This window comes from Simochromis diagramma, unplaced genomic scaffold, assembly GCF_900408965.1.
Source record: "Simochromis diagramma unplaced genomic scaffold, fSimDia1.1 OVJJ01000201.1, whole genome shotgun sequence".
NCBI lineage: Eukaryota > Metazoa > Chordata > Actinopteri > Cichliformes > Cichlidae > Simochromis > Simochromis diagramma.
In genome coordinates this window covers 187614-211522 of record NW_024387223.1, presented here as the reverse complement: position 1 = coordinate 211522, position 23909 = coordinate 187614, and the positions used below count along the sequence as shown (strand labels likewise).

Genomic DNA, 23909 nt, shown 5'->3' with positions numbered 1-23909 from the left:
AGCAGAGATCTCATTTCCTTCTCTGCCTTTGACCACAGGATTCATTCTTCCCCGTCCCTCCTCATGAAAGAGACGGTGCGCACTGACAATGTTTTTCTTCCTACTTTCTCTCCAGGTCAGCTGAACTGTCTCAGCAGATGGCAGCACAGGCCATGATTGAACCTGCAGTCAGATTAACCTGGTGCTACTTACCAACACTCACTTTTCCTAAATCAGCTAAACTAACTTCTGCTTTCAGATTACATCACACCTGTCACCGTCATCATACTATTATATTATCAGTAGCATTGTTCACTTTTGGTATTTCAACAAAAACAAACAAAAAATTTCCTTCATAGATTTATAGACTGTTAAAGAAAACCTCCTGATATAAACATGAGACTTTGAATGATGTGTTTTGAATTCTTGGATGATTTTTATTTGTAAAACTTTCTCAGAGCTCCAGAAACTGATTAATATATGAAGGACTTCCTGATTTAAAGACTGTAGGTCAGGGAGAGGAGTTCCACCAGAGGGCGCTTTGATGCACACAGTCTGAAACGTTTGAATTCAGGTTTCTTGGGAAAGAGTTTATACATATACACCGATTAGGTATAAGATTACAATCAAATGACTAATATTGTGTTTTTTTCTTTTCTGCTCAATTTATTTAGAAGCTGCTTTTCTGTTTTCTCAGGTGTCCTGCTGGATCAGTGCCAAACAGCAAACATCCATCCTGTTCATGAAACACAGTGAAACACCAGATTATTATCTGCACAATCATTTAAAGCACTTGTAGAAAATGTCTGACAGACCAGAACTAATGATCAGTTCAGATAGGCCGTTTTCTTCAGCTTAGTGCGGTACTGTGGTGAAGATACAGTGATGCATTATCAGTTAAAAAAAAGTGTAGCAGCTGTAAATTTATATTAACCGTGTGATGGTGTTTAGCTTCACTATCAGAGGCTAATTTAAACCTGACTATGGTGGAAAATCAGTGATTACAGCACCTATAAACATCTGTTTATATCATGTTGAATTCAGTCGTGTGTGTCGCACAGTGTTTCATACATCTTGTGACAAACAGTGTCACTAAATCATCCGTGGTCTGTGCGGATCATTCCCCGTCAGACAGCAGAGGAAACAAAATCAGCCTGAATCAAGAAGCTGCTTTCAGCACAGAACAAAGATGAGGTCACACGGCTCCAAAAAGTCAAATTATAGCTTTAAAATAGCCAATTTTTCCTGAATTAACAGAGTTTCAGTAAAGTCATAGAGCAGGTAACGGGTTAAAAAAAAATTCAAGGTTTCATTTTGCAATCGTAGTGCTGATGTACTGATATCTGACAGCGACGGGCCAGTGGCGCAATGGATAACGCGTCTGACTACGGATCAGAAGATTCTAGGTTCGACTCCTGGCTGGCTCGAAAACATTTTAGGGCACGGAGTGGTAGAGTGGTCAGCCCGTGATCGAAGGTCGGGGGTCATCATCCAATGAACTGCTACCCTGAGGTACCCCAGAGCACGGTACCATCTCTACACACTGCTCCCTGGTGCTCCTGCTTAGTGGCTGCCCACTGAGTGAAAGGCACAATGGTAGAGAGTAATTTCCCCACGGGACTGATAAAGTATACATTGCTATAATTAATAAAGGCTTGTGTGGTCACACCCACACTGCAAGTATTTGCTGTCTTTCGCTTTTTATTTTTTTATTTTTTTTTAAAGAAAATCTTTAACTTGCATCAAAAGTCCTGCAATAACATATCAACTGTGTGTCACGGGAGGTTGCTAAAGCTCCACGTTTGATTTGTCAGTTTTAAACTAAATACCCATCCTGACACAATCCCAGAGAGGTTTAGTGTCTATAGCTGGAATCAAACCAGCAACCTTTCATTTGCCAAGCATGAAGCCACATTTATATTAAGTTATTATAAGCAAAACAAAATAATTATATGAAATGCCATTTAATTATTTTGCAAACAGCATCTGTCTACAAAGAAAGGTGCTCTGATGCTTCCTGTCAGCAGAATGGACCAAGTTTCTGAAACCAACCAGAGGAAATCTGCTGCTGGTGCTGAATAAAGTTCCTCATATTTTACTGTTACTACATCTACACCAAAACAACAAGCTGAGAGCAGAGGGTGGAGAAGTAGACAGTTAAAAGTGACACAGACGTCTGAATAAAAGAGGCTCCGTACCTCTGACCGACTGGAATCGTGACAAATGTTTGTGTAGGTGTGTGCAGTTTATGCTGTGCGTTTACTCTGTTGTATTTCCTCATCGCTTCCGCTCATCATCATCACCAAACAGTCATTGTGAGTCTCCTTCATGGTGAAGAGGATTCTCATGGGCCTGTTGTGGATGTTTGCTTCTTGGTGTGATCAGCCATCGTTAGAGATCAACAAACATCAACATCATCCTGCACTAACAGTAGTAAAGGCTGCAGCCATTGAACTGGTGGACAGTTCTAAGTATGGTTGTTTTTGACAAAGCTCTGTCCTTTGAGTCACACTTTGATGCTACAGTGAAAAAGGTCCAACAGTGGCTGTACTTTTTAAGAGGTTTTAATGTTTCATGTGAAATTTCTATTGAATCTGTTTTAATGTTTTGCATCATTGCTTTGTACACTAATTTGTCTTTGACCAATAAGACCAGACTTAGTAAACTGGTTAAAGTGGCTGGTCAGATTTCAGGGAGGACTCAGGTTCAGTTTGTGGACTTTTATAACAGGCAGGTGCTGAGGAAGGCGACCTGTGTGATTATATGTTCAGACCATCCTCTCTTTAATGATTTTCAGCTGCTTCCCTCAGGTCGTTGATATAAAGCGTCCGCAGTGAAGACCAAGAGACATCAGGTGTCTTTTATAGCTGCTGCTGTTTCCATGATCAATAACTCTGAACTGTAAGTGTTGTTGCCATCTGCAAGACTTTATTGATGCTACTGGTGAAATTTGGACTGTTCTCTTTTGTTTCTTTGTTTTCTTGTGTTGTATGATGTGTGGACACTGCAAACCAGTTTCCCATCAGGGACAATAAATATTTCTTTGACCATCAGGCTGTTTAGGATTAAGGTGATTCTTTCACATTTCACTGGTTATTTTAAGGGATTAGTTCATCAGTAACCTGTCACTTGTGAGGCAAATGTATTTATCACTACACAGCTGTTTTAGATATGAATGTGAAAAAAATAATAATTTGAAACCTTTAATGACACAAAGATCATTGTGCATGACCCAGAAAGATTATCAGAAGCTTTACTGCAGTGAGTTAGTAGCAATAAATGAACTCAATACACGTGAAACAGCTGGACCTTTAGGCCTTCTGGAGGTCAGAGGTCAGATTCAAAGACTGTGAGGCTTTTTCTTTTACAGTGTAAAACCACAGCATAACAGCTCAGAGTAATCAGAGGATTACACAGTCTAAAAGATGCAAAATTGTGAATTCACCGTCAAGATTAAAACCTTCTGTGTTTGTTTGAAGTCACGACCCTTTCAGCTTGTTCGTGGCCAAAAGTTTCCAACAACAGATTAGGTCTGTTTGTATTATTTACTTTTATTTTTTTGCAAATGTTTCTGCATAAAGTTTTTAACTAACATCAGTTCTTTTCATAAATACAAAATAGTCATAACTTTTTACATTTTTAAACCTTTAAACACCAGTTTGTTTGTACAATGCAGTTGTACGAAAACAACCTCAAAAGTCACATTTTGATATATTTGCAGTGCTACTGGAATTTCTTGTATTAATAATAGTAGAGTCTGGTACATGTAATTGATTCACATCAACATTGATTATTATGCAATGTTATTTTGGTGCAGGGAGAGAAAAAACATAAAAAACTTCCTCTCAGCTTGTTCGCCACCCACATTTACGTTTGCAAAATGCTATGAAATGTATATATATTAAAACTAAATTCCACTTTCATTGACTTGATTGTTTAAATTAGCATCAGTGCTGGTCATGAAAATCAAAATTTCATTCAAATTCAGAATTTTAACCCTTTCAATAGCAGTTAGATCACATAATTGTTATAATTTACAAAGAGATAAAATCCTTATTTTTCCCCAAAATAATACATGCAATCTGATTTATTTTCTTGCAATCATTGCTGTTAAACGTATAGCAATAATTAACAGTATCAATGATTTTTCCCTCTAACTAACTACCTCACACCGCGTGTCTGGGGCCCGAAAAGGTTAAAACGAGATACCCTGCGGCCTTCTGCTTTGCAACACCCCCCGCATCCCCAGCGGATGAAGCCTTCGGTTGAGACAATCGCTGATTTCTAAATGGGCAGAACAATTAAGGTTTTTTTCAGAAGTGTCGCAACATTTCTAAACGCTGAATGTTATTTGCGGTACTATTTGCACAGGTGTTTAATTCAAGTACCGCTGCAGTCAGCTGTAGAGTCCGCAGATAAACCGTCATCAATTCGGTTCGCCCTGCTTAACGTTCGCTCTATAACGAACAAATCATTTATTTTAAATGATCTTTTTATCAAAGAGTCTCTAGGTTTTATGTGTCTGACTGAGACGTGGCAGCAAAATAAGGATTATGTCCACCTGAATGAAATCTGCCCGTCTGGCTGTTCTGTCATTGGAACTCCGCGTCTTTTAGAACGTGGTGGAGGACTTGCTGCTGTTTACCAGGACAGACTCATATGCAAACTGGTGACTTCGGACTTCTTCTCTTCATTTGAGTCACAGATGATGAAGGTCGGTTCTCTGAAAACCTTTTATTGTATTTTAATCTATCGACCTCCTGGACCTGCTGGGGTCTTTCTAACTGAATTTAACGACCTTCTGACATCGATCATTAAACTGGAGAAGGTTGTAATATTGGGAGACTTAAACCTTCATATTGATGACGCTTCCTGTAACACTGCTGCTGAGCTCATCACTATCACTGAGTCTTTTAACTTTAAGCAGCATGTTTCTGGCCCCACACATACGAAGGGCCTCACTCTTGATCTTGTTTTCTCCCTGGGTTTAAATATACATGATGTATGTGTGGAAGATGTCCATGTGAGTGACCATAGTTGTATATTCTTTAATTTGTCATTTTACGTGGATCCTTCACCTTCTAAATTGATGATCCAAAGGCGGATTATAAACCAGGATGCTGCTAGAAGGTTTTCTGCCATGTTTGTCCCTCGCATGGCTCAAAATGATATGGATTCACTTATTTTGTCTTTTAACAATCAATGTAAATCTATTTTAGATACGGTGGCACCTCTGAAACGAAATGTTGTCCATTCTTCAAATTTCTGTCCTTGGATAAATGAAAGTATTCAAAATTTTAGGAGATATTGTCGCAAATTAGAATGTTTATGGAAGGCTTCCAAGCTTGAGGTCCATAGGGTACATCTCAAGGAATCAATTTTCTCACTTAACAACATGATAAAAAAAAATGCCAGAACGGAATATTTTGCTAATCTAATAGCTTCAAAAAGAAAAATCCCAGAGTATTGTTTGATACAATTAAAAACATTGTCTCTCCTGATATTCCTCATGTACCAGTCTATACTAAATCTGACTGTAATGACTTTTTAAACTATTTTATTAATAAGGTCGCTGCTGTCAGGTCTAATATTTCTCCATCATCCTCTCAGTATCACATTGACACGTTGCTTACCTCTGATACCTGGTCCTCTTTTACTCCTGTTACCTTACAGGACATCAGTGCTCTGCTTGGTCGAATGAAACTGACTTCAAGCCACCTTGATGTACTTCCTCCATCATTTTTCATTAGTGTGTTTGATTCTATTGGCCCCTGTATTCTGGAAATAATTAATACTTCTCTTTATACTGGCTCAGTTCCCAGCTATTTTAAACAAGCTATTGTTGAACCAATATTAAAGAAACCAAATTTGGACCCATCTCTTCCAAGCAGTTACAGGCCAATATCAAAACTTCCATTGGTGTCAAAGATTTTGGAAAAAACAGTTGCAGAACAACTTAACAACTTTTTGGAAAAGAACAATGTTCTGGACATTTTCCAGTCTGGTTTCCGCAAATTGCACTCCACTGAAACCGCTTTGCTTAAAGTGTCTAGTGACATTCTGATGGCAGCAGACTCTGGAGAGTACACTGTTCTGGTTATGTTGGATCTCAGCTCTGCTTTTGATACTGTTGATCACAGCATCATGATAAATAGGCTGAAGGACTTGTTTGGAATTACTGGCGTTGTTTTAAAATGGTTTATGTCATATCTATCTGAGAGATCCTTTACTGTCTGTATAAATCATGTGCTGTCGGAAACATCAGTTCTGCCTTCTGGGGTACCTCAAGGATCTGTTTTAGGTCCTATTCTCTTTTTGCTGTATATCCTCCCTCTAGGCCACATTATCAGACGTTACAATAATATTTCTTATCATCTCTATGCTGATGACATTCAGTTGTACTGTTCTTTCAAAGCTTCTGAGTTGTATAAATTGTCTTGTTTAAATAATTGTCTGTCAGAAATCAAACAATGGTTAAATGACAATTTCCTTCAGTTAAATGCAGATAAAACAGAAACTTTGATTATTGCACCTGATCATATGCTCTCAGAAATTAGGCAGCATATCAGTTTTTTAGACCCTTCATTTCAGTCGAGTCTCAGAAACTTAGGTGTTATATTTGACAGTTCAATGTCTCTTGAGAAACACTCTAAACAACTTGTCCGGAACTGTTTTTATCATCTAAGAAACATTTCTAAACTCAGGCTACTGGTGTCAAAGGCAGAACTTGAGATGATTATTCATGCTTTTATCTCTTCTCGTTTGGATTATTGTAACGGTCTTTTTACGTGTCTCAACAAATCAGCTCTGGATCGCCTTCAGTCTGTACAGAATGCAGCGGCAAGACTTTTAACTGGTACAAACAAGAGGTCACACATTACTCCAGTTTTGGCTTCTCTTCATTGGTTGCCTGTAAATTTTAGGGTTCATTTTAAAATTTTAGTTGTAACTTTTAGAGCTCTGCATGGTGAAGCTCCCCAGTATATCTCTGACCTGTTGAAACCTCATGCTTCATCCCGAGCACTTAGGTCTTCAGGTCAGAGGCTACTGGTGGTCCCACGTACTAGATTTAAAACACGTGGGGATCGGGCTTTTCAGGCACTGGCACCTAGGCTGTGGAACTCTCTGCCATTGTCTTTACGCTGTCTAGACTCTACTGACTCCTTTAAAAAGCAGCTGAAGACATTTTTATACAAACGGGCTTTTAACTAATTTAATTAATTTTAACTTGTATGTCTGATCTTACTGTAAAGCACTTTGTGATTTTTATCTGTGAAATGTGCTATATAAATAAATTTTACTTACTTACTTACTTACTCTGTTTAAAAACTGACGTGCTCTGTCTATTGATCACGATTCCGAAATTTAAACTCTCATGAGAAGTCGTGAAACACGAGTTTTCAGAAGAAAGTCCTATTAGAACCGTTTATTTATTTATTTAAAAAAATAAAATAAAATGAACGCATCACCTAAAGATAGGAAACCCACATAGATCCGTAGAATGAGGCGTGGTTAAATTCGCGGATGCTGTGATCGTGAGGGTAGTTGTGAAGTGCTGAGGAAAACGCCGTGTGTCTGATGAGGTGTTGGACTTGGTTTCAGTTGGTCTCTGACATGCAGAGATAAAGAGTAGGCTGTAAAGAAAAAAAAGGTGGAAACTGGAGGTGCAGTTGGGGAGTGCACCTTTCTATGCGAAGATTGTGTTTTGGGATGCTCGTGATAAGGAAACAGCATGTATTGTTTTTTATGACTTTTTTTGCTGACTGTAACCCCGCGTCTAATCATTGACTCTTACTGTTGCAGGATGTTTGTGTGACTAGTAGATAATTAAGATAAGATAACATTTATTAGTCCCACGGGTGGGAAATTTGTTAGCTTATAGAAATCATAGGATTAGTTGCATTAAAGGAACATTGACTAGGTGTGAATATGTGTTTTTTAGAAGTATCACAAGAAAAGTTTATTTCTAAAGGGATAAATGTTATTCTGTTTAAAAACTACTAGGCTCTGTCTCTTTCGGAGCGCAAAAGAAAGTGAAATGCTCCTAAACTAGTTACACTAAATAATCTGTCTAAATAACAGAACGCTGAGACATATGCGATCCTTAAAAACAGTTTAATAAAAACACACAATGGTTTCATTAAATTAAACGCAAATTAAACACTTATGAACAAGGGGGTGATGCGATCATTTTATTTAAAATTCGGGATTTCGGAATGTTGATCCAATAGGGAGACAGAGCCTGCAAGTTTTTTTTTAACGTAATAGGTGATCATAAACAACATTCAGCCCCTTTAGAAAATAATGCTCCAGCCAGTATCGCTCTTTCAAACCAATTATGTTTTAATCACACTAATTTTGTGATGTCTCAGCATGATGGACATATTTTTATTTATTTAAAAAACGGCTCAAACTGGAATTCTTCTGTACGGTTTCCGAGGCTGCTAGTTTTTAACACAATGGGTGATCACAAATAACATTCATCCCATTAGAAATAAATGCTGCAGTGATACTTCTAAAACCAGTCGCACAAGCCCCATCCATCTCTCAACAGCTGGCTAATTGTTTGAATTTGTTCAGGAACGCAAAAGCCCACCAACATTTAATTGTTGGGATTTCTTAGGAAAAGGTAAGAGCCGACAGGTATAGCTATCAGTCGAGCGGGGACCCCGCCTATTGTCTGAAGTGGCCTGTATCAGCTCTTTTGTAATTCCTCGAGAAGGCAAAAGCTGCACAGATGTACCAGACGCGGGGGTAGCTGCTATTGTCTGTAGCCAGTATCAGTGGCCCCTTATCTTGCGAGCCCCACCCTTATTGTTTTAAACTTGCATAACAAGCTGATGCTTGTAGGTGTATCGATCCCAGACTGATCGACACCATCTATTGTGTTTGGAAACACCCATCCTATATAAAGCTGCCTCAGAGCCCGAAACTCTGACATTTTCGGGTCAGGATGCTGCAGCGGAGCAGACCGTTTTCTTTACGATCAACACGGACATCGTAAACGGTAAGTACAACAAACCTATTATTGTATTTTTAAAGGTTTTATATTAACATATTATTTATTTACTATTTATTACTTTTTTCTAAAACAAAAGCATCATTTTTCGGAGTTCGGGAAAACGGCGAAAACGGCTTTACAGCTGGATCGAGTTCTCTAACCGGTACTAGGTGTGTGCAGAATTACAGGATTTTTTTAAACGCTTGTATGTTTTAAATTATGTAATAACAACGTTTGTTCTCTGATTTGTTCCAGGATTAACAAATTGAGCAGAAAAACATTCAGACACCGTGACCACGGAGTCAAACCTTACAACAGGTGTTTATACAACTGTCTGTATAGATGTGTGTTTTAAAAAAGGGGGGTGAAATAATTACAAATGTTCTAACACTGACCGTTTTACACCTGCAGAGCTACGCCAGAGCACCGTGTGTGTGCAGAAGCAGGGCAGTTCGGAATAACGCACACTAGGTAAGCATGGGCATTTATAAATAAAATAAATTTTAAAAAAGAGACACGTTTATTCTGTTTGAAACGGCTAGAGGCGTACATAAAACGTTGTAATACACGTCTATCGTCACAGACTGCAGTTCTTCCTGTGTTGGCTGCCTCGTGATTTCAGTCATGTCTTTGAGTGCATCAGATTTCGATCTAGGTCACATACCCACCACACCAGAATGTATCCGAAGTAGTGACGATTCACACATAGATTTTGAAGAAGGTGGCAGAACACACTCTCAAGTACCAGCGGCGTGTGGTGCTTACATGAACGTTGCAGACACGCAGCCTGCTGAACAGAGTCATACAGATCAAATACTTGATACATTACGTTCGATTGAAGCTAAACTCGACCAACACCACCAGGCCGTACAGGCACACATGCAAGAAATAATCGATGCTCTAACTGGGATTACCGAAGAAATAAACAAAACGTGTACTGTATTAGACATGTTCACCAGAAGTCTAATGCATGATCCGACTTTTAAAACCCAGACCATGGACCCTCCTAATAAATTATTTAAACGTAATAATGGTACCTCCACTCCTGCTAGGCGGGTTGACTTTGGGGCTTTTAAACGGTGGTCTGAAGAAACAAACAAAAAATTTGACATTATGTTTGCAAGACTTAATAGTGTGCCTGCATCAACATCTGCAACATCTGCAAAACCTTGTGCAACTCATTCTGAGCCTGTTGTTACTGATGCTAACTGTACAGACGCTGCTGCTGGGGCTGTTGTTGTTACTGATGCTAACTGTATTGCTGCTGATGCTGCTGCTGATTTCTGATGCACAAGGGTTACCTCTGCTGCTGCTGTTGCTATTGAGACTGTTACTGCTTCTACTAATGCTTTTGCCTCACCAGCTTTCAGCTGTGCACCTGTCACACTTAGAAGTCAAAGTACACATTAACCATACTTAGAAAAAACATTTTTTATTTCATTTAGAAGTGAGATTCTAAGTTGTAAGAAGAAATCTTATGCTCAGCCAGGAGTATGTTTCCTCCCTTTCACAATGCTGAGGTTTCAAATCCATGATCCAACAGATGGTTTGTCACACGAGGGCGAGAAGGGCAAGCCACCCCTTACACAACCTCACACACTATAGATTTAGAAAATCACTTTTAAAGTAATGTAGAACATGACCTCTCAGCGTCTGTAAAAATCCAGCAAACTGACAATCACCTCTAAACAAGGGGGGTTAGTTTTTAGGGGTTTTGTTGTTGTTGTTGTTGTTGTTTTGACACACTGTATGTAAGTTCAATATAGGACAATGTGGCTAACAGCCTTGGAAATGCTTTACATGAAATAAAACTTTTTAGAAAACAAGAACAAATGTAACGATCTGTTTTACCTGAATCAAATGTATTAGTTTACTTGAAATAAAACTTATTTTGGAAACCCTGTACATGAAGCAAAAAGTATTGTGTTGTAATACATTTTTTTCTCATGTAATACATGAGAAAATAAATTCCCTGTGTAGTTTAAAAAAACGTTAATTTAATCAAACTGAAATGTTGCTGAACTCTGATGGACGCGTCTTTTACTTTGTCTCGTGAGTATTTATTTTTCAAAGGAGATCTTCAGCAAGTTGATTTTGTTACCACAGTCTTGTTGACAAAGTAAAAAACACGTCCATCAGAGTTCAGCAACATTTCAGTCAAAATTTCATTCAAATTCAGAATTTTAAATCTTTAAATACCAGTTAGATCACATAATTATAATGATTTACAAAGATATAAAATCCTCTATTTTTTCCCAAAATAATACATGCCATCTGATTTATTTTCTTACCATCATTGCTGCTAAATGTATAGCAATAATTAACAGTATCAGTGATTTTTATGCATTATTATTGTTTTCTGCAGTGACGGAAAAACAGTAAAACTCCGTCTCAGCTTGTTTTTGGGGGAAAAAAGCATGTTTATGCTCACAAAATGCTATAAAATTAATACATATTCAAATATTTTTCTACTTTGAACAACTTGATTTTTTAAATTAGCACCGGCCCTGCGTCTGTTCCCGCTGAGGACTCTGCAGTGCCATACCAGCACTTCTTTGTCTTCGCTGGTGGCTCCGAGTGGGCCGTCCAGTCGTCTGTCTCCACTGGAGTTTCCAGGAGTCATTCCAGCCACTTTTTCCTGCTGTTCATATGATTCAGTGTATTAAACTCTGGTCCGAGAATTCCACTCTTTTCCAGAGGATCCTTTTGAATGCATTGATTTTAATTGGATTGAAAAAAGTTGGATCTCCACATTGTTGGTGGGAAAACTCATTCAGCATGATTACAAATGAAGACAGACAATCAAGTATAGAGTAAATATATTTTAATGTGTACAGTGCTAAAGCTTTCATTCAAAATCTGATAAAACATTCAACACTTCTCACTTACCCGTTTATAGAATAAAATGAAATTTCACAAACAAATTTTTTGGAGAAATTCTGAAGATTACAAAAGCATCCATCCACGATTTTATACAAGAAGTCATTTTAGGGTCAATGCTGCATGAATCTGTCAGCTCGAGTTACAGGATACCTTCAGATACTTACAAAACACTTCATCTCATTACAAAACACAAGCATCGCTTAATTAACTTTTTCTTTTACAGTGTAAAAACCACAGCATGGGTCAGATCAGGGCACTTCAGAGTAAAGTACAGTACAAAGTAAAGTAAGACTAAATACTTGAAAAGTATTTTTGAAAAGTACAGAAGAGGAAAAAAAGTGTTTTTCTGAGTAAATAAATACTATACCAATATAAATAATTACATTTATACATTATATATAACAAGCATAGTTTAATTTTGTCAAAGTGTCAGATTTGACTTTTTTCAAGACTGAAACAGGAAACTGATTTTGATTTTTTCTGCCTCGTCACCTAAAAACAAAACAGATGACAAAGCTCTGAGTTTAGCATCAAAATTCAAAGTCACATGACTGAAGCTGATATCATGTATGAGAGCCACTTCAGTAGTAACAATAACGTATTATTATTATTATTATTATTATTATTATAAGTACAAGTCTATAAGTACAAGTCTTTACCCTGAATGCCCAGTGTCACCTCTAAGATAGAAACTCTCATAGATCAGCTCGAAAAAGCTTAAACATTCCAGAGAGGCTGCTTTTCAGCTGGAGGTTGATTGTGACTCCTGATTGTGCTTCTTACGTCTTCTGCAGATCAAAAAAGCCAGCAGGGACAATAAAAAAATTAGACCAGCTAAGAGTCCATGACGCCTTCTAATGACTCCTCCTGTCTGACCTGCAGGTGAGAAACAGGTGTGAGGTGTCAGCTGTCAGGTAGGTGATGAGTGAAGAACAGAACAGAATCCATTTCCTCTTCAAACTGCTGTCAGACATTATCTACTGCACTCTGATCACATCACTCAGACCAGCTGCTTTCTACAAAGTCTCATCAACAACATCTTTAGAAACAAACATCAACAACCAGGAAGCAGCTTCACCTCTGATCACACACACACTCAACTCTACTCACTCACCTGGAGGATCAACAACACTCAGGTAGATGCTGCTGATGGGGGGAGTCTTCAGATTAGCTCTCTTCCTGCGGTTTGTTCTTCTCCTGAAGACACGACACTCGTATGTTCCAGTGTCATTAATCATCACGTTCTTCAGAATCAGAGACACGTCTCCATCCTTCATCTGTCTGTCCTGCAGATCCACCCGGTTCTTAAAAGATGGATGCTGGTTATCTGGAACAAACAGATCATCCCGGTACAAAAGGACATATTCTGGTTCCAGGTCAGCTCTGCTCCACTTCACAACTATGATGTTGTTGTTTGGAGCTCGACATGTCAGAGTGACTTTCTGTCCAGACTCAGCTGTGATGATTTTCTTTTCTGAAATAGGAAATAACACAGAGCAGAGAGGTTACAAAGGACAAAGTATAACTGTTCACTTTTACTCAACTCTACTCACTCACCTGGAGGATCAACAACACTCAGGGAGATGATGCTGATGGGGTCAGTCTTCAGATGAGCTCCCTTCCTGCAGTTTGCTCCTCTCGTGAAGATGCGACACTCATATGTTCCATTATCATCAATTGTCACATTCTCCAGAATCAAAGACACGTCTCCATCCTTCATCTGTCTGTCCTGCAGATCCACCCGGTTCTTAAAAGATGGATGCTGGTTATCTAGAACAAAGTGACCGTCCCGGTACAAAATGACATATTCTGACTCCAGGTCAGCTCTGCTCCACTCTACAACAATGATGTTGTTGTTGTTTGGAGCTCGACATGTCAGAGTGACGTCCTGTCCAGCTGTGGTGTTTATCCCTGAAAGAGAGGAAACAATATGGATCATGGAGATGTCAAAGATCCAAAGTGCAATTGTTTATTTGGAGTGGTTCTTATAAAGTGCTTTTCTACTCTTCTGTGCAGCACTGGTCATCATGATGAGCTAACAACAGAGACCACTGATTTCTGATCAACCAGAGGAAGAACAGCACACACTGGATGCAGAAATGAATCAATAAATCTCTGGTGTTTGTTATCATAGACAGTTACGGCTCACGGGACAGGTTTAAGGCCTGGATTGTCCTTACATCTTTTATTTACAGGTTTATTTCTCAATAACATTCAGATCCATCTTTCATGGGAAAAATCCATCAACACTAGAACTGCCAGCAGAGGTCGAGTAGACCACACGATACAACAGCACAGTCATGGCAAATAAGTCATTTCTTAAAGAAATGAAGTTAATTTTCATCTATTTTTTCTTATTTTAAGCAAGCTTTTATTTATTTCATCTATTTTTATTTGGGTAGTTATTACAGACATGACCAGGGGATAGGAAAAGGAGAAAGAAATAACGAGAGGGAAGGGGAGAAAAACTGATTAATAATTAGCTGCAAAAATAATTAATATTAACAAAGTAGATAGCAAATAACAACAGCTAACACATCTAAAAGTGAAAAAAAAGAAAATATTTCTGGGTAAAGTGAAAGATTAATGGCACTAAAATGAAGACTATAAAAACAGAGTGTTCACTGTGAAACAAACAGCTTTATAGTTAAAGTCACATCTGCCTCTGATCACCAAGCCTGCATCCTCACATTCGGTCCAAGAAAAATCACCAATCCATGCATCCATCTGCAGACAACACTGCTGTCACTGATTTAAAATAAATACACTATAAACACATGTATGTGTTTCTGTGACATCATAAACAGACTGTCTGTGATGCCGTGGATCAGCTCAGCACACACTCTCCTTCATCACACATGTTCAGTCTGTTTTACATGGAACTGAATTAACACACTGTTTAAACTGGTGATCATCTGACACAAGCAGGTGTTTGTTCAATAAAATACATTGTTTTGTATGAAGCAAATAAATGTGGGTCTGTTTTATCAGGTCAGACAAAACTATGGTTAAGCTCACCTGTATTATAACAGTAACACCTGCTTACCTTTAGAGGCAGAAGCTAGAAAAAAGAGACACATCAGAGTCCAGAGGAGTGCATGATGGAGCAGGTCCAGCCTGGCCATGATCTCTCTGCACTAACAGGCTCAACAAAACCTAAAATCTCAGTCGGAGACACCTGAGGCCACGATGAGTGATGACTGATGAGTGATGACTGAGCTCTAAACTTTCTCCTTTTTAAACTTCTATTATGGCCTTTAATTAGCACCGCCCCCAGCAACGCCTATAGGCGCCCCTGAGGTTTCCCCGACAGGTTTGCCCTGCTTCATGAGCACGCACTGGGCTTTCCAAATTACGGACAAACAGTATCCCTTATTTTTCAGTTTTAGTTCACAAACCCTTCTTATAATGACTTATTACTCAAGAAATTGTTGAGGTTTTAGCTCTTTATACAGTAAAGTTACAGAAGGATACAAATTATTATCAGGCCAAATGTCCTCAGTTTGTTGAAATAATTTGTCCGGTAACACGTGAGAATAAGCACAATTAACAGTATTCTGTGTATTCCAAATATTACAGAGAACTTTAATCTCTGAATCTGACTTTGTGGTGTTTTTACTGAAGATATATAAAGGAAGCACTGACGCTGCTGGGAGCTGTAACACCGCCGGAGAAACTCCAGCAGTGTCAGTAATGACTGGGTGTTTTCTGAGTACGAGACAAGTTTAGGGGCAGTTTGTCACATAGTGTCGGTACATTACATAATGGGGTGAGAACGTGTTGCAACATGAGGGCAGAGGTTGAACAGCTTTCTGTCTGAAGGTTTGGCGGAAATAATACACTGTATCACACAGCAGGGCAAAGAAAACGATAAAGAACCTCCAGAAGTATAAAAATACAGGTTAATATCAATCTCTTATTGAAATAAACACAAGTCCAATTCAGTGAAGAAGTTTCCATTTTATGTGCCAAAAGCAGAATATTATCATGTTTTATAAAAGCAAAGATGATATTTTTGTAGTCCATGTTGACCACCTTTAGTTTCAAGCACAATAAACCCACATCAACTGTTTGAACTAATAAAAATATATATTAAAAAAAACCTGTTTGAATGAGCACTGCGGTACTATGAAAACATGCAGAACGTTATTATTAAGCAGCTCCAGCAGCACAGATGATTCAGTCCTCTAAAGATCCCAGATGGATGCTGTGTTTATAGTCTGCAGGAGCTTTGCAGGCTCTCATGTACACATCCACATTTAATTTAAAATCTGTCTTCTGTGACACAAATGTTGTGGTTTTGAAGTAGATTTAGGAGAACATACTGAATTTATCCAGTTTTTATTTTAACAAACATCAAGAAAACGTCCCTATAAGCATTTAATCCAACAACCTAATATCTCTGTGTGCATCTGTGTCTTTGTGTGTCTGTGCTCACACACACATGGGTTAGTCTGTGTGTGTTTCTGTGTGGGACACTCGTTCAGTGGTAAATGTAACATTTCTGTCGTTTGACGTTTGGAGCATCATCACCCGGCATAGAGCCCTCTCCAACCACACACTCACTATTGCTTACCCACACACATCTTACATCTAGGTGACCTCTGACCTCCTCACTGCCCCTCAGGTCTGATTCTTGCTTGTGATTTATGATTTAAATTTGTTATTTCATTAATTTAAATAAGTAATGAATTAAGTGTAATGATTAAAAATGTGGTTTGTTGCCTGAGTCAAACCTGCTTCCATATAATGGAAGCAGGTGATGTCGGGACAGACTTGTCTCAGATATTCAGAGAGCCTTTTGTTTAGACTGACTCTCACATTTCTTCCTTCAGACACACTCTGAGTCAAGGGCGGGGTTTGATTGGCTGATTGGATGATCACTGAAGGAGGCCTAGGAAATTATCTGACCAGACTGATGAAAACAGAAATGAGTTTTAAAGCGTGGGAAGGCAGAAGCGATGTAAACAATAGACTAGAAGCCCTGTGGCCCAGACATGAATGCAGCCCTGCCTTATGAACCTTTCGAACGTTCATGACTCACTAAAGTTTCCTTTGGGAGCAGAAATGTAACTAATATCAAACTAACTGAAAAATCTCCACCCAGTAGACAGAGCTGCTGTACGAACAGCTCACGGTAGCTAGGTAAGGTAAGTTACTATGGTAACACATGACAGCAGTGATAATCTGAGCAGGAATCATAGATTTATTGGCATCAAATGAAAATAAGATCAGCTTTATGTTCATGAACAATACAAATATTCTTCTACACGACCTGCTTGCAGGTTGTTGGTTTTTATTGTGAAACAGTGTTTAGTGTCGGGGAGGTGTGGACATTTTCCCTCCTCAGTGTGAGAGTCACATATTTTTCTGTGATTAGATTCTGCTAATGACATTCCTTCACAACGGTTATCTGAATCATCTCCACGCTTTGACAGAAGTATTTGCACAACTATATTCCCCCCATTCATTCAGTTATTTAGCAAACGTGTGTATAAGGTGTCACCTGTTCAGCGCTGGCTGCTGTTCTTTCAGTTTACTGTGCAAACAACTCTCAACAGCTGCTCCACAGAGACTCACCGTCAGACCAAACAATCAGCATGACTGGTATCATGTAAATAACTGCTGTGTGTTTGTCTTATAGTAGAAAATATTTGAATGCTTCTCATGAGCTCGTATTCTCAGTGAAGCACTTTGTGATGTGTTTAGAAAGGATTAAAGGGTTTATATGATGATGGAAGTGGAGAGAGCAGAGGACAGGATCAAGAATTTGCTCCTGTTTTTAAAGGAATTTAAATCATACAAATACCATGTCTACAACTGCTCAGAGAATAAAAACTGAGAGACCTGTGTGGAGAATAATTTTGTCAAAGTTTACAGATAAAGAGTGAAAGCTGAATTAAATTTAACAGGTTAAAGAAGAACAAATGTGAATGTACAGCTCCCTCCCTATTTGTGTAATCGCTGCATTAGTGCAGGCAGAGCTCAGTTTTTAGCTTTAAACACAGTTTGTAGTCTGATGGTGGTGTGTCATTTTCAAACTGCAGAGTTTAGTGTGAGGAAAATGTCCCTTGTCCAAAATAAATATCATCTGAACAGAAAGACGCACTTTCCTATATTACATGGACCACATGGACCACTACTTATGTTGCCCTTTTTTAGTTGAGCCTTTAAAGTGCTTTCTTACAATGGCTTTATTCACACATTTCATGTTGTTGAACATCTGGAAAAACAAACTGAGTTATAATCTTCATGTGTTATTACAGGGTATAACTACTCAGCAGCTTTCTACAGTTTAGTGCAGCTGTGGTGAAGTTCCCAGTGATGAATAACTTTAGGTTAAAATTATTTCTTTGGCTTCTTATGTGAGACAAAGGTTTGAAACCACTGTGTTCTATTCAAATGTAGCTGCTGTCCATTTATATTAACTGTGTGATGCTGTTTAGTTTCACTCCTCAGAGGCTACTTTACACTTGTGAAAAATCAGCATTGACAGCATCTGTAAACATCTGTGTGTATGATGATGAATTCAGTTGTGTAAAATCCAGAAAAGAGTAAGTAGGAAACCTCAGAGAGCAGAGTGTTTCATCTCAGTGCCCTGATCACCTGTGGTGGCTGACATAAGCTCCAGCTGTGCCAAGGACGACTTCTTAAAGAAGTTTATGATCTGAAGCTGTCCTGTAGTTTTTTACATCTCCACCACAATGTGAATCAGGAAGCTCACAGAGGTCACACAGCTCCAACAGTCACATTATAATTTTTATCACAATTTTAGTTAAGCAACCCTGTGTCAAAGCCACTATCACACTTACAAACAACATTTGTTTGACATGTTAGAGGAGGGCGCATTGCACCCATCTGCTGTTACTCACTGTTACTCACTTCCCCATTTGGGCCTCTAGAGGTCACCTTTAAGGTTTTTTTTGTATGTTATTTTGAGGTGGAGTTACTTAAAAGAAACCCCGGCTATCAAGACATGTTTGCGCTAAAATATGTAATATGCTTTCAATAATATACATGTGGTATTAAAATACACCAAATGTCACTCGCATACTCTGATGGGCAAAGTTACGTGGCAAACAGTCGTACTTAAGTTTTGCCAAAATAGGATGGTTTGTCAGAACACTGGTCTTTAAGTGATGACGTGCTGAATCCTGCTTCCGGGCCCAAAGTAGTCTGCATTTAATGAAGCTGTTGTGTTTTTAACATGTTTTAATGTTTTGTATCTTGTTCTATTTAATCTCAACAAGCCCCTAAAAACAGTCAGTGTTGGCCTCTCTCAGTTTTTATCACCATTAATCATTTTAAAGTTCAGTTTTTAAACCCTTACAATGTAACTACAGCACAGCCCATGCAGCAGTATATTAATGACTAACCTCGTATTGTGGATGGATTATCTCGCTGGTTCTCCTGACTGAAGTTTGGTCCGTTTACAGCATCTAGTAAACGGACCAAACGTCAGTCATTTATTGGTATATCATCATCATTATATACCAATAAATTGTAGTTATTCTCAAATATGTTTTTATTTAGATCTTTAATAAACATCTAAAGGACAAGATAAGTACTGCCGTAATTATTGAATGGTTTAATAAATTCATGAATACTGGTAACAACACGTTACCCCCATCAAAGAGCACCTCAGTGGCTTCAAGCATAGGCTTAGACTCTACATACTTGTGGTTGTAACTGAAATATTGACACGTGACTTACTCTCTGCGGAGTGTTATGGAAATTTTATAAATATGCTGCAAGCATCTCAGTGAGCATGATTTGAAGTGAGTTTAATAACATATTGCAATACAGAGAGACACTAGTCAAACACCCTAAGCAGACAAAGAACATTCCACAGCAGATCATGGCTACACCCTCAGCTCATCCTTGAAACTTCTCCCACTCTAAGGAAAGTTACGAACACTGGTCACCTCCCTGGGAGCAGGGTGTCTGGACATCAACAACTTTACAACAGGCCTTCTGTGAAGGTGCAATAAACATGAGGCCCACTTGAGATAACATTCTAAATGCATGCTCAATCATCCAGGTAAGTAAATCTCCAGAAATTGATTCTGTTCATCTGGACGTGGCGTTTTCAGTGGGAAACAAGTGGTACCAGCAGAAAACCTGTTACTCTAATGTGAGAAAGTGATACTACTAAAACTAAAGCCATATGATTAAATATGTGATTAATACAACAGAGGAGATATTTCCAGTACAGGAGTCATTTACTCCATATCTGGCTGCTGAAATCAAAAGAAACATTTAACACTGAAATTTAGAACAGGAGGAAATATTCTTGTTCTAAACAAAACAGCATGAGTGACACATTCATAACTTTTTTAAACTCACTAATTGCTCACTTATAACTGATCATGATACGTCCTGTTTTAAGCAGTTTGACTTTACTGACTAGAATGCAGTTCAGTCGCTTTTGGTTTATTCTGGTCTTCAGATTCAGTGGTTCCTAAAATAACCCTGCAGGAGGAGGTCAACGCATCAAAGCCTGATTTCTATTTGAAATTTTTAATCTGAACCACGGGAAGCAACACATTAAGAGCTCATGGGGTGAAGTATTCAAGAGGAGCTCTTTGTGCTCCATCATCACATATTTTAGGTGGTTTACATGCATCAGTAACATCCACCACCACATTAGTAAACAGACTGCTATCAGAGCAGCCTGAGTCTCTGAAACAAAGAAAATTTAACTTCCTTCCCTTCATGATTTTGTCCCCTTTAAAGTAAAGGAAAAAAGGAAATTACTTCAAGTCAGAGGAGGGATATTTATGAACTATATGAATGTTTCATGTCCTGTTTAATGTCATGAAATTAATTTTTATCATGCTGTAAGATTAAACAGTTTACTTTGTTCCCGGTGGTGGACTATTGTGCCTGTATTAATTTAGCTCCATGTTACTGTGTGAAGTTTCATGGGTTGGGAGAGGTTGTGTGTGTGTCACATTTGCGGTGAGCCAACGACAAGAATGGCATTTGGACTATTTGGAGGCAGGTGTAGTTGATTGCACTGATGTGCTAGTCTACTTATAGCCCACACTATAAACACTGCTGTGTTATTTTGTCTCTCTGTGTATGTAGTGTGATGAAACCTAGGAGGACCTGATATGTTTTGGATGGACTGTTAGTTGAGTTTTAAATTGCAGATTGAAACCGCTGTTACTTTTTCTCCTTGTGCAGGCCAGGGCTTATCATATGCCGAGCCTACAGGCAGTTGAGTTGCAGAGTGATCACTGGTCGTCTACTTACAGGGTCTCAGAGGACAACTGCCATCCCTGCTGAAGTCAGTAGCGGTTTTTGATACGGGAGACGCGGGCGGTTGCCCGGGGCGGCATCACGGACATAGGGAAAAAAATAGCTCGTACTCATGCTGCCCCAACATCAGCCAGCGCATAGTGGGAATGTCGTAGGCATGTCGTAGGCATGTCGGTTTTCTGCCACCCATTTGCTGGGAGTAAGGGCGCCCTCCGTTTGCGAGGTGCGCCTGCTGCTTGCGGCACAGGGAAGAGAGGGCGGGGCATTCTCTGGCTGGCTGGAGCAGCATCTAATAACTCGCAAAATAAAACAAAATAAAAACAAACCAACAAACACGAAAACACCAGACATGATACAGATTTATAATTTGCACCGATGTTTTTTCGAAATTCTATACACGAAAAGTGAGCGCGAGGGCCCTCGGTGCGCCTGCTCACTGCTGAAGTCAAAGTAAACTTTATTGTCATCTCCGCTACATACAGTCCAGTATATAGAGAGACGAGACAACGAGACTCCAGTTACAGCAGTGCAAGTAAACAAACAATAAATATAAGAAGAGTAAGAAAATAAATATACACTTTAGGATCAATAACAATTTAAAATTTATAATTTACAGGTTGATGATTTTAAGTCTCACACAGAACCCGTCGATAGGGGAGGCGGGGCTGTTATAACTGGTCAAACTGGTTCAGCTGTTTTGAAGGTGTCATCTTTGACTTTAGTGAGGAGTAGATGACCTGTGGCTCTGATGGAGGATCTGAACACAAACACACAGATTAAAGAAATGTTTAGATTTCAGATGATAAAAACTTCTGGGACCCATCAGAAAACTGGCTCTCTTTTTTTTCTTTTTTCCCCCTCATTGCTTCATGAGTCTGTGCCAAGTTAAACTGAAAAACAAAACAATCAAACAAACGACTTTTAACTGAAAGTGGATCCGGAGGATTTCATTGGTTATTCAAGAAGTTATTATGAATTGAAAGAAGAAGAAAAAAACAGAGCAAAAGAAAGTAGAGAAGTACATTTTGTTTAAAAAGACAGAGCACCTGCAGCCTACAGCAGGTGGAAAACTGTCAATTTTCTTCTGATTTAAGTCATTTGAAACCTTTTTAATGTCATAAAGATCTCTGTGTGTGTGAGATGAACCGAAACTTCAGTGCAAGTTTTCTCTGTTTAATATGCAGATAGAATGAAATCAGTTTTGACATGAGTTAACGTAAAGCTTCCATAGAGAAGCTTTGGGATCCTCTGTAGGTCAGAGGTCAGATTTACTCACCATGAGGCTCCTCGTGAGAACAGGAACGTTATTTATTTATGAATTTCTGACACATACACACGCACAAACACAGATGACTTTGTATGAAAGGCATCTGTGTTTCAGACTGAAATGCAGTTTATCTGGAAGCTTCTCAAGGTGGTTTATCAGAAATGACTCAGGGTGAAGTCACATGATCTTTGCAAAGCTACCTAGTTATGTATGTATGTTATCTAATCTGTCTTTAGACTTGTCCTCCTCTATAAGAAGAGATGTACATGTGTATAAACTGTGATTAATATAACTTTCATGTTTATCTCTGTGTATCAGAGAGTCTGGATGAGATCAGAGCTGCTCTGATTAAAGACTTAAGACTTTGCAGACATTAAATAACATAAAGAAAACTCTTTGCTAGCCTGTGAAACATCTTTCAAAGCAAAGGCTTTACAATACAAATGTTTAAATGGACTTTTAGGGGGAGTGTAACTGCGTCCACTTACCTTCACTTCAAATGTGAGACGTGACACAGAACTCAAGTCGGTGGTGTAAGGGTGTCAGAGCAGGCTCAAATAATATTAATGTTCAAATAAAAGTAAAATGTCACGAACTCCTTGGGGACAAGTCTTGTGTTTTATTGATTATATTCCTTTATCAATGCATTTCTATAACCCATCTTATTGAGTTTTAAGAGGACACTAAGATGATCAGTACGAAGAGAATTTAACAAGCTCATAAACTTGTTGAAATTATTTCACGTTTATATATTTTTTAAAAACATACACACTGATCAGTCAATGACTGACTTCTCACTTAATTTTAATGATTTGTGGGGCTCAGGCTTTAAATGCAGTAATGGTTAGTCCTGCTCCTACTGCGTCTCTTACTAGGTCAGTAAGTATCAGCATTTACACATATTAGCAGTAAGTTAACACAGAGATTCAAATATTACTACCTATAAATATGAGGCCTTTAAACATGAGGCCTGTTGAAGGCAGACAAGCTGGAGCCAGACTCAAAGTCAGATGAAAACTATCAAGTGTTGAGCTCCTCTGCTGCCACCTACTGGCTCTTATTATTTTGTGACTTTTAACACAGTGCATACACTCATTGGCCATATTTTTAGGCACACCTTGCTGGTATTAGGTTTGGCCCCTTTTTGCCTTCAGACCTGGCTTAATCCTTAATAGTAAATATTAAACAAGGTGCTGGAAAAAATTTCTCAGAGGGTTTTTTTTTCCATATTGAGGTTATAGCATCACACAGCTGTTGCACATCCCACACGTCGCTAAATTTCTGCACTCGATTTTCAAGGTTTGGTTTGATACAAATATTAGAACTGCATTTATGATACAGGACACACACTTAAGCTACGTCGACACGTAACCGGGTATTTTTGAAAATGCAGATTTTTCTATGCGTTTGCACCTTTTGTCCACATGTAAACAGCGTTTTGGGTCACTGAAAATGGAGATTTTTAAAAACTCCTGCCAGGGTGGATATTTTCGAAAACTCATCTTTTGAGATTAT

At 38.6% G+C, this 23909-nt stretch overlaps 2 protein-coding genes and 1 non-coding gene across 3 annotated transcripts in view; 1 reads left to right on the top strand and 2 right to left on the bottom strand.

Annotated features, from left to right (window-relative positions):
* Positions 1 to 23909, bottom strand: part of LOC120746634 (CD226 antigen-like) — a 344409-nt gene that overhangs the window by 298105 nt on the left and 22395 nt on the right. Inside the window, exon 4 of the mRNA XM_040052064.1 lies at positions 18163 to 18172. Within this exon, the coding sequence (XP_039907998.1) occupies positions 18163 to 18172 (10 nt within the window). The remainder of the gene's footprint in view (positions 1 to 18162; positions 18173 to 23909) is intronic.
* trnar-acg lies at positions 1334 to 1406 on the top strand. The gene has a single exon. It is a non-coding gene; the product is annotated as a tRNA-Arg (tRNA).
* LOC120746635 (CD226 antigen-like) lies at positions 12904 to 15124 on the bottom strand. Its single transcript, XM_040052066.1, has 3 exons — positions 14910 to 15124; positions 13421 to 13774; positions 12904 to 13337 (listed from the first exon to the last, which is right to left on the bottom strand). Exons 1-3 carry the CDS (start codon positions 14986 to 14988, stop codon positions 12970 to 12972), a joined length of 801 nt encoding a protein of 266 aa, XP_039908000.1. The 5' UTR covers positions 14989 to 15124; the 3' UTR covers positions 12904 to 12969.

Bases quoted from the DNA above. Each gene is read 5' to 3' on its own strand.
- LOC120746635 (XM_040052066.1), bottom strand. From the start codon at position 14,988: ATGGCCAGGCTGGACCTGCTCCATCATGCACTCCTCTGGACTCTGATG. The intron at 13,775-14,909 runs GTAAGCAGGTGT...CCTCTCTTTCAG, and splicing joins TCTAGCTTCTGCCTCTAAAG to GGATAAACACCACAGCTGGA. The intron at 13,338-13,420 runs GTGAGTGAGTAG...TTCCTATTTCAG, and splicing joins GAGTGTTGTTGATCCTCCAG to AAAAGAAAATCATCACAGCT.